This window comes from Sinocyclocheilus rhinocerous, unplaced genomic scaffold (assembly GCF_001515625.1).
Source record: "Sinocyclocheilus rhinocerous isolate Xijiao unplaced genomic scaffold, SAMN03320098_v1.1 scaffold612, whole genome shotgun sequence".
Lineage (NCBI taxonomy): Eukaryota > Metazoa > Chordata > Actinopteri > Cypriniformes > Cyprinidae > Sinocyclocheilus > Sinocyclocheilus rhinocerous.
Genome location: NW_015625585.1, coordinates 1,107,615 through 1,120,212, shown reverse-complemented (window position 1 = coordinate 1,120,212; position 12,598 = coordinate 1,107,615). Strand labels below are relative to the sequence as shown.

The window sequence follows — 12,598 nt, the reverse complement described above, 5'->3', positions numbered from 1 at the left end:
CTATTAAAATAATGCTGTAAATAAGAATCTGAAAAGTAAGAAGCTTTAAATAAATATTTTAACGTGCGTGAATAAATCCAACCACCCCTATAGATTTAAGTTTCACTTTCCATAATCCGTGACCGACAGAGGAGCATCTTGGCGGCAGGGATTTAAAACTTTTAACAAGACTCAAATTGACACAGGCAGAGTGAAAGACTGGATTTTTTCGATCAGGTAGGGTACAAGTGATTTCAAAACATTTTCAGCTGGTTTATATATATTGTGTATATATTATTGGTTGAGTTGCGCTGCAGTAAAGTGCTTCATTGTAGTACTACGGTGATTATCTCTTCAGCGCGAGCAGGACAAACAACAATGCAGAATTTTAATAACTATGACTGGGACTGTCATATACATCATAATTATAATGAGAATACCATTATAATAAAATGCTGTGAATTTTTAGAGTTTAATTGCCGTGTTTCTGCACGTTGTTGCGTGAAGAACACATCCACAAAAGGAGTTCATTCAGAGCCGCACAGACACGTTCGTGCATTCGGGGCATTTTGTGCAGATAGCCTGTAAGTCGTAATATTAACGTTATGTTGTATAAATAACGAAGCGTATTCTATATGAGATAAATGATGAGTTAAATCCCATTGATTAAAAACCTGCTGCTTCATTCTACTGGTCATCTTCAGTGCGCGCAGCTCAGAACAGAAATGCAGAACATTAATAACTACTGCTGTTATATACATAACGTTATAATGAGAGCCCTATTGTAAAAAATTGTTGTGAATTCTTAGGGTTTCGCTGACGTTTAATGTTAACTATCTTTTAATCTTTTTGAAGTTGGGAGCACCAGTGCTACCAAGTAAAAAAGTTAATTTCGAGCCCTGCAATATCACATTTTGTAAAGTAACTTGGTGATCTACAAATACAGGCTGATTCAGAGCTACAATGAAACTATACTTATGACCCATGCAATGTAATATGATGCGTTATGAATAGGGATGCAGCGATTAACCGGTTTCGCAATTAACCGTTACTATCCCTGTTGTAGTATTATTCATAGTAAAAACCAACAAGATTTTTTTTTTCACCATGTTTCCAAATTCTCTACCCCAGGTCCAAAAGAAATGTAAAGAATGTACAAACTGAAAACATTAAATACTTTTGTGATCTATTTCCATTTGTTATTTTCAAAAGAGAAATACTGTCATGGATGTTTACAGAGCAGAGGTCACCTTTTTTAATTCCAGTGGGAGAGATGGACTTTTGTTTGTCTTTTGTTTATTATTATTGTGTGTTGTATTGTTGGTTACTGTGTTATTTCTGTTTCAAAAGCCAGCAATAAATAACACTTTAATATCTAAAAAGTGTTCATGTGATTTTATACATTAGTAATGTTGGGAAATGAATAAATGCATAATAATCGTCATAATCGTAAAACCGTGATTATTCCTCAGACAATAATCGTACCAACAAAATCTATAATCGTTGCATCCCTAGTTATGAACTATTTTTCTTCAAACCTTGTCGCAGCTCTAAACAAGATTGTTCTTGCCTTATTGGCCTCTCTTTTACTGCCAAATCATTTCACATTGAAAGGTTTTGATATCAGTCACACATTGTCTGAACATTGGGTTATTGTTGAGGTGGCTCTATTGAAGTTATTGTACTGGCAGTGAAATAATGCCATACAACAGGATTGAGAGAGGCAGGAAAATAACCCAGCTGAGCTTTCTAGTGTTTCAGTTTTCTGATGGCAATTGTGTGGTAAAAGAGCACTGTTTCTTTCATTCCAGTTGTGTGGTAAGATGAATTGTTCCCCAGTGGGGACTACTTGAAGTGAATTTGTGGTCATGCATTTTATTTAGTCCTCTTAAAGTAAATTCACTTGAATAATGCTGTGATTTACATTTTATCATGAATGGAAAAGTTGTGGCACTTATTTTGAACTGTTGCCAAACACACTGAACCCTTTTATTGAGCTCCCAGCTACAAAGATTCGGATCAGGCTGGTTCTGTATTTAGATTGGAGCATAAGTTGCCAAAGAAACCAAGTTTCACTTGCTTTTAGTGATGCCCATGGCAGTGAGTTAATTTGAGGAATTGATTTTATATGCATTACTGGCCCGTAGTGAAAGCAACAGAAAATAAGAATCATGCATGTGTTTTGAAGAGCACATCTGATTGTTTTAACCTCTTTGAAATTGTTGAATATGAGGACTAGTTTGGAGAGTAACTGTCAGTATTAAAATTGGGTTCATCGTTTCACAAAAATATTAGGCTAAATGTGGAAATGAAATAAAATCTTGGTCAGTCTTAATCTTGGATCTGATGTGCTGCCAAAACCTCATCACATATGTGGCTTTACATGAAAAAGATTTCCTCATAAATCAACTGCCATGCCATATAATTTATCAAAGAGTACATTGTCTGTAGTTTTGAATCTGAACATGAATGTGGTATTGGAGTTTCTTATTTTGGCAGACTAGCTAAAGAGGTGCCGGGGGACGACAAGGCAATGGTTTTTTGGTAACCTTGGTTGTTTGCAGGAGTTTGTATACCTTTAGTTGTATAAAGGTGCAGATAGTGATCTTCACCGTTTGCATTCTCATTCATAGTCATTGCATTGCATTGCATTGCAGCACATTTACATTAAGTTTAATTCTGCTAAGTTTTGTTGCATTGTATAAGTAGTCTTAAATTGACAGCTCGTATTGAAAGTGCATGATTTCTGGTTGCTTGTTGTTGCAAATTGCTCACTTCAGCTGTCAAAGTAGCTTTTCAAGTGATATCCAATCAATCTACATTGAAATTCTTTGTCAAACGAAGGAACAGCTCAGTGGTAAGACAGCCATTAGTGAGTATCTGTTAATCAATTTTGCCTAGAGATATTTTGACCCAAACCTCTAGTTTATGAAAGTGCTTTGGCTCATTGATGTTTTTAGTCTAGCATAAAATGCTGGCATGATCAACATTTCTACTGGGTTAAAGGAAGAAGAGATGAACATTCTAAAATGTAAAAAAACGTATTCTGCTTTAGTTCAGTTACTCCAGAAAGGATTTACTAGTGCTATTTGGAATTACTGTATGTTTTTAGTGACTGCATTTCTCTGAGGTCTCAAGGCTGCAGTAACCTTAAATTACCATGCAGTTGCTTGATATATTTAGAGTACATTCTGCAAAAAGCTGTCTTGATCATCTAGGTGTTCACTAACAAATTTAATGAGTGATAATACATATTCTTTCATCATTTTAGGCCTTTCACATATGTATTACAGATAATCTCTAATTTACTTACCCTTGGTAAAGCTTTGCTTATGCTGTTTTTTTGTGGCTGTGTAAACAAAGACAGCAGAGTTATCAGCCGTGCTGAGTACAATTGACGTCAACACGCAGGTACACAAAGCTGGCTCATTTTCAGCTGCTTTGAACCTGTGCATCTGTCATATGACCTAAATGTGAGATCAAATGTGTCAAAGCTAACATTACATAATGTGGCCACATGTCTATCACAGTAAATGGTTTTTGTCAAAGGCTCCTGATTACTCTTAATGTACAGCTTTAAGAACCTGTTTTGTTTGTTACACATTTAGTGTGACGATGTTTTAAACTAGCATTTAGATTAAAAAATTGTCACTGTCACTTGAGTGTATTTTTTCATAAGTACATATATGAAAATGGTGAATATAGATACATTAAGTTAAATTCATTTTGCTTCTTTTTGTATTTTCCCAGCTTTCCTCTGATGCCCCACAACTGTCCAGACCCTCTCTGAACTGCTGTGATCGAGTGGAATTGAAAGGCTGATTGGAGAGAATATCTGTCACCCAGGTAAAATGGCTGATACTACAGAAGCAGAGAGCTGAACATCACACATTGCCCCCTTTTCTTCTTTGTTCGAGGATCATTTTATGTGGACATTTCCCCCTTCCATTTCAATTTTCTCATCATGGCTATGCATGATATGAATCGTGCCAAGGGTATCCCTTGCAAAGAATGCGACATCATTTGCCCAAGTACACCTAGCCTCCTGGAGCACATGAAAGCACACTATCATCAAGAAGAGAATGGCAGATTTGAATGTGAGCAGTGTGGACGCATTTTTAAGCATGCCAGTAGCTTGGCTTCTCACAAAAAAACTCATGAGATGGGCTCCTTCCAGTGCCCGGTCTGCACCAGAACATTGCCCAATGCAGTGGCGCTAAAAAACCACCTCCGCATCCACACCCTGTCTCCAAGTGCCCAAGCTGAAGAGGAGAACGATGACAATGTTGATGAAGACAGGGATTATAATCTAGCACAAGATCTGTCTGATGCAGCTTTCAGAAGTCACATAAACAATAGTGGAATGATGCCTGGTCATGACCATGACAAACAAAAATCTCCAGGATCTGAAGATGTCTGGGACAGACCATTCAAATGTGACCAATGTGACAGGGCATATCGTCATCATGGCAGCTTGGTAAATCATAAGAAGTCTCATCAAGAGGGGACGTATAAGTGCAATGTCTGTTACAAACAATTCAGTAATCTTGCAGCTCTTAATGCTCACGAACGCACTCATTCAAAATTTAAGCCCCCTGGAATGTCCATGGGGGTCCTTGTGCATGAAGCACCATCTGACCCTCGCCCCCTTGGCCCCCAGAATGATAACATGGCACCCAGCTTTTGCCATCTTTGTCAAGTTGCTTTGCCTAATAAGAATGACTTTCAAGAGCACCTTTTGTTACATAATGCTGCATCATCTTCGTTGGGGTTAACACGTAGTTTCCCAGGGATAGTGCCTCATAATCTTAGTTCTGTTCGCTCCCCAGCGGTGAATTCTTATACACCTGCTCTAGGTGACTCTCTTCCACTGCCTCCATTACCCGACAAGCGTTATGATCCAATGCTAGGCCCTCCTGTTAATAATCCCATATATACCTGTGCATATTGTGGAGCGGGACATCCTGATTTAGAGAGTCTCAAAATTCATTATCTTACCCATGACCCTCACACCACAACACATGCTCAAGATGGCCCTGCTATTTTAAATTCTGATGGACTGGCTTCAAACTCTCAACCATCAATATCATCATCCAATGGTGAGACAAGGTCTCAGGCGCAGAACGCAGCCATTGAAGATGCTGAACGCAGATTTAAGTGCCAAGAGTGCGGGAAAAGCTATCGACATGCTGGGAGTCTAGTTAATCATAAACGCTCCCATCAAACTGGTCATTATCAGTGCACTGTTTGCTGTAAGCAGTATCCACACTTAGCAGCACTTCATAGCCACCTCCGTAGTCACAAAACCCGGCCAAATTCACAATCGATGGGTACAGAGGGAGATTGGCTTTCCTCTGAGCCACTGACAGGGCTAGACTCTCAACAAGGCTTTGGACATTCTCAGGATCAGGAAAGTGGTGCAACAACACCAATTTCACTGCCCGGTAATCTTGGTGATGCAGCACACTTTGTCCCAGACGGTTCCCAAAACAGTGGCCTGGATTCACTGGAATTCCATGACCGATTTGACGGCTCTCTTGCCCAAAGCAGTTCTGGTCACTCACCACTTCCACAAAACCATCGTCAAGCAAACAGTGTCAACCAGGGCGGTATTGGTATGACCAATGGCTTCATGGGTAACATGACCTTCCATAGTCCTGGTGGTGCCTCCCTGCCAGCAGGCAGTGCCAACCTCAAAGAAAGTACTCGCCAGAGACGTAGTCATGACCAAATGCAGTTTGGAGGTGTTCAAGACAACTCCCAGGGCAACAGTAAGAGAATGGATAACAAAGACGATGATGACGATGGAGAGGTTTATCAGTGCACAGTCTGTGGAAACCATTACGCCAGCCTGAGGGCACTTCGCAGCCACTTACGAAGCCATGGGGTTAACCAAGGGGCAGGACCCTCCTCTGCCCTCTCTCCAATAGGTGAGCAAGAGTGGAGGAGGCGACAAGAGGGTAGTACAACCAGTCTTTTGATCTGTAGCACATGTGGCCAGAGCTTCAGCAGAAAGCAGGACTTGCTTAACCACGAGCTAGTTCATGGACATACCCGGCCAGATGGATCTACACAGGGCTTGGGTGGTACTAGCTCTAATTCTAATGGCAAAATGGATGGAAGGAACCACATTTGCGTTGACTGTGGCATGTTCTTTGCAGATCGCCATCAGTTGATCACTCACCTGTGTCCAGGCAAGGCGAGAGCGGGGGCATTGAACAAGGGTATGAATGGAGCTAAAGGGATGACGGGTGGTGCTGGTACCAGTGGCAGCGGGGGCCCTGTAGACCCTCGGCAGTTGCCAGACTCTGATGATCGGCCCCACAGGTGCGACCAGTGTGGAAGGAGTTACAGACACCCCTGCTCCCTGCTCAACCATAAGAAATCTCACAAGACTGGGGTCTTCCGCTGCCTTGTCTGCCAAAAACGCTACTTCAACCTACTGGCTCTCAAGAACCACCAGAGGACTCATTTTGACTTAAAGAGGTTAGCCAGCATTGCATGTGCCCTATTATACTCTAACTGTTTAGTTCTCTTTGCATACTTTGAATGCTTATGTATTATCATGAGTTCCCCACTCGATTGATTACCCAGGTCATCACTGAATAAATAGATTTTAATTAAATTTTGAGTGTCAAGGCAGTGTGCACTGGTGATGTTTTTCCCATTAGAGAAGACGAGGGCAACAAACATAACTCATACTGATACACACACACACACACACACACACACGCAGTTGAGTCTGAATTTCATAACGTCTGTACCCCATTTGAGCATTGTGTAGTCATCCTTGTATTTGTAAGGGGACCTTCCCTTTTTCTGATTCTTCCTTTTTTAGAAGAGCAATTTAACACTGCTTTCTTATCTGTTGGTTTTTGTGTGTTTTGTCTCTTCACAGGCACAAGTGTGAGGAGTGTGGGAAAGCCTTCAAGATTCAGAAGCAGTTGATAAATCATCTACGGCTACACGAAGAGCACAGAGCAAAGACTGGAGATCAAGACCAACGGGTTCAAAGCATGTCTCATCCTAATGGTGCCCGCTATGAGGGGGGCCCATCACAGCTCCAAGCTATGAGGATGGGTGACCCCAAAATTCAGAATCCTCCTGTGAACACCAATTATGGTCAGCCTCAAGGTTTCAAGAAACCATATGCAGGGGCTAGGGCCCAGCAAGTTGATGACGGCAGCGGTCGCCGCCCCTTTGCTTGTGATCAGTGTGGACGTACTTACCGTCATGCTGGCAGTCTGGCCAATCATAAGAACCTACATAAGATTGGTGAATACCACTGCAACGTGTGCAACTCCACTTATCCAAATCGACTGGCAATGAAGAACCACCTCAGAATGCATTTCGCTCTTAAGAAATATACCTGCTCTGACTGTGGTAGGGGCTTCAGGAACCAGAGGCAGCTTGAAACACATACCAGCAACCAGCTCTGCAAAGATCTTGCTGGTCCCCTTCCTGGTCCCAGCATGCAGACGGCCCCTCCTCCAACTGAATATGAATGCGATGGGTGCTCTCAAGTCTTTAATACAACCACAGATCTGGCCTCGCATAACTGCAGTGCCCAGCTTCCTTCTTCCTCTGCCTCCCTCAACAGCTCTAATATGAGCATGGAGACAGGTGACCTGGGGTCTCCAGAGCGTGAAGAACGCCCATTTTCCTGTGACCTTTGTGGCTGCTCTTACAAGCATGCTAGCAGTCTGCTGAACCACAAAAATACACATAAAATTGGCAACTTCAGCTGCTCATATTGTGACAAGCCGTACACCAACTATATGGCCCTGCGCAATCACATGCGAATCCACACGCAGAAGAAGCGGCATATCTGCTCAACCTGTGGCAAGGCCTTCCGGCTGGCCCGCTTCCTTCGGAACCACCAGAGAGTCCATGAGGAGGGCCACACCCGTTTCGGCTGCCCCACCTGCGGGAAGAGCTTCCAGGGTCGTTCTGGGCTGGCCAGACACCGCTGCGGGGACAACCAGGTAGGCAAGGAGGGCGTGAGGAAGGCCACTTCAAGCACAAGAGAGGGAGAGGAATACCGGTTCACGTGAGTTTACGTCTGTTGTTCGTGATTTTGAAGTGAACTAGTAAAGATCACAGGTTTCTACATGTCTATTACAGGTATATGATCTCCAATCCGGCTTCCTTGGGACCATACGCGTGCCGGAATTCGGATTTTTCTGAAGTTTGGACAGTATGATTAGTGGAGACCAGATAAGTTACCCCCCTTTGCTTTCAGTTAGCAATATACACTAGATTATTAGGATGTCTTGATATAATGGGTACATTTTGATATACTTACTAGGTACATGTGTGTGTATTGTACCAAATCATTGATTTCCCTCCTTATTAATTGATCTGATTGATAGTATTCTAGAATGTATGGTGTACTATGGTGTTTACTGTTGTTACCATTTGAACATTCAGTTGCCATAAGTACTCAAACTGATCATCTTACATCAGCTGTTGTGCTTCCAGTAATAAATACTGATCTGGGCCCAACAGCATTTAGCAAACCATGGGACTTTGATCCATTTATTAAATGCATGTTTACTAAATAATATAAATATAGCTTTGTTGCTTTTAAGGTGAAGCATAAAACTCCATTTGCTGTCAAGACAATATAAATATCAAGCAGAAAACAGTTTTAGAAATGTGCCAATATATACTAACACTAACACACAACTTCCATACTTACAAATTACATATATGATGAACATTCATAAATTCACATACTCTGAAAGAAAAAACAAAACATACTCCTTTACTACATGTGCTTAGTGCTTGGGAAACAAGTTCACCACACTTGTTTTCCATTTTTTTTAGTGTAAATACAACGAGTTTAAAAACAAACAGTACAAATTTATTTCTCATTCAGTTCTGAGGACTAGGTCTGTCCTGTAGGCTGTTACAAAATTGTACATGTACAATTCATATATTACCACCATAAATTATATAGATTATTATGTCACTGCCTTCATTTTAACCAAACACAATTGGTTGATACTTTGACTTATTCATATTCAGTTTATTCACTCATGTTATTCAAGTAGTCCTCTCCAAGCTGGGCCAGTTTTTTTAGTTTTGGCAGCTGGATTCAAGATCATATACCTGTATTTGTGTATCCGTCAATGCAGTTATCATTGAAGTCAGCTACATGTTGTCAGGTTACTTTCAGACTAATCTAGGTTGCTAACTATTGAGGGGTTAAAAGGACAATGAGCAGGTGAGATTGACTTTTTCTCTCCTCTGTCTCTGTCTTCACAGATGTGACCAGTGTGGCCGTTCTTACCGGCATACCAGCTCACTCCTTAATCACAAAAACACCCACACTGTTGGCATCTACCATTGCGCTGTGTGCCTCAAGACCTATTCCAACCTGCTTGCACTCAAGAACCATCGTCGCATCCATTCTGAAACTCGACGGCACCGCTGTCCAGAATGTGGCAAGGCTTTCCGCGTCTCCTCCCAATTACAAAATCACTGCCGTGTGCACCAAAAAGAGCGGGAGTTTGCCTGCACTCTGTGCCAGCGGAGCTTCCCTAACCAGGCTAGCTTCCGGCTCCACTTGGAAATGCAACATGGCCGTGCCCCAAAAACATCGCAACAGCCTGAGGTTTCGTCCAGTGGCTCTGATGTAGGTTGGGGCTCTGGGCTTGACCTTACGCTGATGCAGGCCCAGGGACTGGATCCTAAGGGGCTCCCAAAGCTTAACCCATCACACCACGGCCCCAGTGGCAGCAGCTCATCTGGGAATCAACAACAGCAGCAACAGCAGAGTCGCAATGAGGTGGGGTGTAAGTCGCATGTTTGTGATCAGTGCGGCCGTGGTTACCGTCACGCCAGCTCACTTCTGAATCACAAGAACAGCCACAAGATGGGCACTTATTTCTGCAACTCCTGTCAGAAGGAATTCTCCAACCTGATGGCACTCAAAAACCACAGACGCATCCACACAGAACCCAAACATTACCAGTGCCCGGACTGCTGCAAGGCTTTCCGTGTCTCCACCCAGCTCATCTGCCACCGCCGCATCCACACCAAGGAGAAGCCTTTCTCGTGTCAGCAGTGTGATAAGTGCTTCTCCAGCAAATCCAACTTAAGACACCATCAGAAGGTCCACTGGAACAGCTCGGCACCTTCTTCTAGTCTGAACATGGGCACCAACTTCTTGGGTATGTCGTCTGGGCCCTTTTTATAGTGATGGGAACTGGGGAAGCAGAACATGCGGTATTTTTTTTCCCCGGAGATTCATGCCAAGGCTTTTGGAGGTGCCAAAACCCCCATTCCTTTATTCTCACTCCTCTCTAGTGCTTGAGGTGTGGCTGTGAGGCTTTTGTTGAACGGGTTGTTGTTTAGGTTAAGAGAACTGTCCCTGCATGTACCCTGAAACATTGGATTAAACAATGGACTTGTTACATCACGTAATGCCTGTTAGTTTTAGGTCATAGTGATATTTTCCCCACCCTTTCTCTCATCCTAAACACCACAGGTGACCTTACTTGCATTTTCATAGTTCCCTTTGGGGGTGGGGACATTGAAGGCCACTGCCTTCATTTCTGATACCAGCCTTTTGAAGAAATGCAAACAAGCTGGTGTCTTGTTTTAATTCTTGAAAACGAATTGCTTTCGGATGAGACATTTCCATATATATTGTGTATTAAACGGCACATTTCCCACCTTGGTACTGTTAGATCAGTATTGTTTTTGTGATGTCACAATGGGCAGGTTACATTATAGTGACTTTAGGTTCAAAATGGACACGTATCCCCAGGTTCAGGGTAACCGCTACAAGAAAAAAGCATTTGAAAATCATACATTTCATCCCATGCCCAGCTACCCCTTTGATTGAGAGTCTTGAATGCATTCTCAATTTTTAATCCTAGACAATACAACGAAAACACGTTGACTGTCCGATGAATTCCTACAAGTGTCAAGCAACTTGTATGTTTAACAAGTAGAAGTAACTATGTTTAACAGTGTATAGAGTGTATTTGAAACGTCTTCAGTTATTGGAGGCAACACATTTATGTGTTGTGTAGGACTGTCAAAGTTTTTTTTTGTATTCCTCCCCCTTTCTGTTGATGTTCTAACTTTTCTAACTTGTGTGGTCCTTGCAGCACGAAGATGAGCTTCAAAACTTATTATTCAGCAGATGACAGCATTGCGCTTATTGGGTTAATTTCTTAGTGGCATCATTCATTCGTACCCCCTTTCATTTTATGATGTTGCTCAGAACCCATATTTTAAAACTGCAATTAACTTGCTAGTGTATAGAAATGATAGGTTGTGCTATGAAAAAAAAAATGGGAGAAAAGCGAAAGGGGGAAAAATGTATATTGATAGGCTTGTAATGGCATTTGGTTTTACCTTGTATTGTATTGTATCTCTGACTGTATTATTTACAGGAAAACTTTTATAAAAGATCACCGTAGTATGCATTTTATTTATATTAACACTTGTAACTGAAAACGCTAGTTTTAGAGCTCCCAGTTTTAGGATTTCTTGTTTCAACCCCTCCATTCTCCAGAGGCTATCGGACACGGAGTCAGGAATGACAGGACTCCTAAAGAACACTTGCTATAGTGACTGTAATCTCCTCTTTCGTTGCCATTATTTGTTATGCTTTTAAACGAACATTTCTGTCCCTTGTGCAATAAACAGGGAACTGTAATAATGTGTGTTTTGATTGCAGTACAATGAGTGTAAACATATCACTGTTATTATCTCACGTGTCTCCCCCCACGCTCATGTCAAGATTGGATGTGCCTATTTCACTCTTTAAGTTAACACGTTAAGGAATGATTTTGTGATCATTACAATCAGCAAGGCAATCTTATTTTAACACCTCAGTTATACCATGTTAACCCATGTATTTATTTATTATTAAAATGAAAAGGCAATACATTTAATCTTGTTAGCACTTATGTGTAACATTCAAATGGTGACTGACAAGTAATGCAATGCAAGTGCAATTTTTGCAGGGTATTACAGCGCATATATATATACACACACATATATATGTATGTGTGTGTGTGTGACTATACTTTTTTTAAACTACATTTTGATAATTCATTTCCTAACAGAACATGTTTGAATTATAACCTCAATGCTCTCAAATAATAAAAATAAATAGCTGGAAAATTAATGTAACATTTACTTCACATTTATGTGTGAAAGTTTGCCACTCATGGTTGGTGTTCTGAAAGAGTCACCATCCACCATCTGGATCCAATATCACGGTGTCCTTGTTAAAGTCTGTTTATTATGAATGTTTCCATTCATGGATTTTAGGATGTTTAATGCACCTGAAAGCTGGGCTATGGTCAGTAAGATCTTAAAGGGGTCATATGATGTTGCTAAAAAGAACATTATTTTGTGTGTTTGGTGTAATGAAATGTGTTTATGCGGTTTAAGGTTAAAAAAACATTATTTTTCACATACTGTACATTATTGTTTCTCCTCTATGCCCCTTTCTGAAACGCTCGAATTTTACGAAGCTCATCGGTCTGAAAAGCAAGGTGTGCTCTGATTGGCCAGCGATCTAGTGCGTTGTGATTGGCCGAATACCTCAAGCATGTGACGGAAATGTTACGCCCCTTACCATATTGTGATG

At 41.4% G+C, this 12,598-nt stretch overlaps 1 protein-coding gene across 2 annotated transcripts in view; it reads left to right on the top strand.

Annotated features, from left to right (window-relative positions):
• The window catches only part of LOC107753959 (zinc finger protein 646-like), a 35,486-nt gene extending 23,676 nt beyond the window's left edge, over nt 1–11,810 (top strand). The window contains exons 2-5 of one of the 2 annotated variants that reach the window (XM_016570260.1): nt 3,730–6,465; nt 6,878–8,029; nt 8,104–8,196; nt 9,248–9,326. In XM_016570260.1, the coding sequence (XP_016425746.1) occupies nt 3,944–6,465; nt 6,878–8,029; nt 8,104–8,182 (3,753 nt within the window). In that variant the 5' untranslated portion in view covers nt 3,730–3,943 and the 3' untranslated portion in view covers nt 8,183–8,196; nt 9,248–9,326. Of the gene's footprint in view, nt 1–3,729; nt 6,466–6,877; nt 8,030–8,103; nt 8,197–9,247 lie in introns of both variants that reach the window. The other variant, XM_016570252.1, reaches the window with a different exon arrangement.
• Nucleotides 11,811–12,598: the final 788 nt, after the last annotated feature.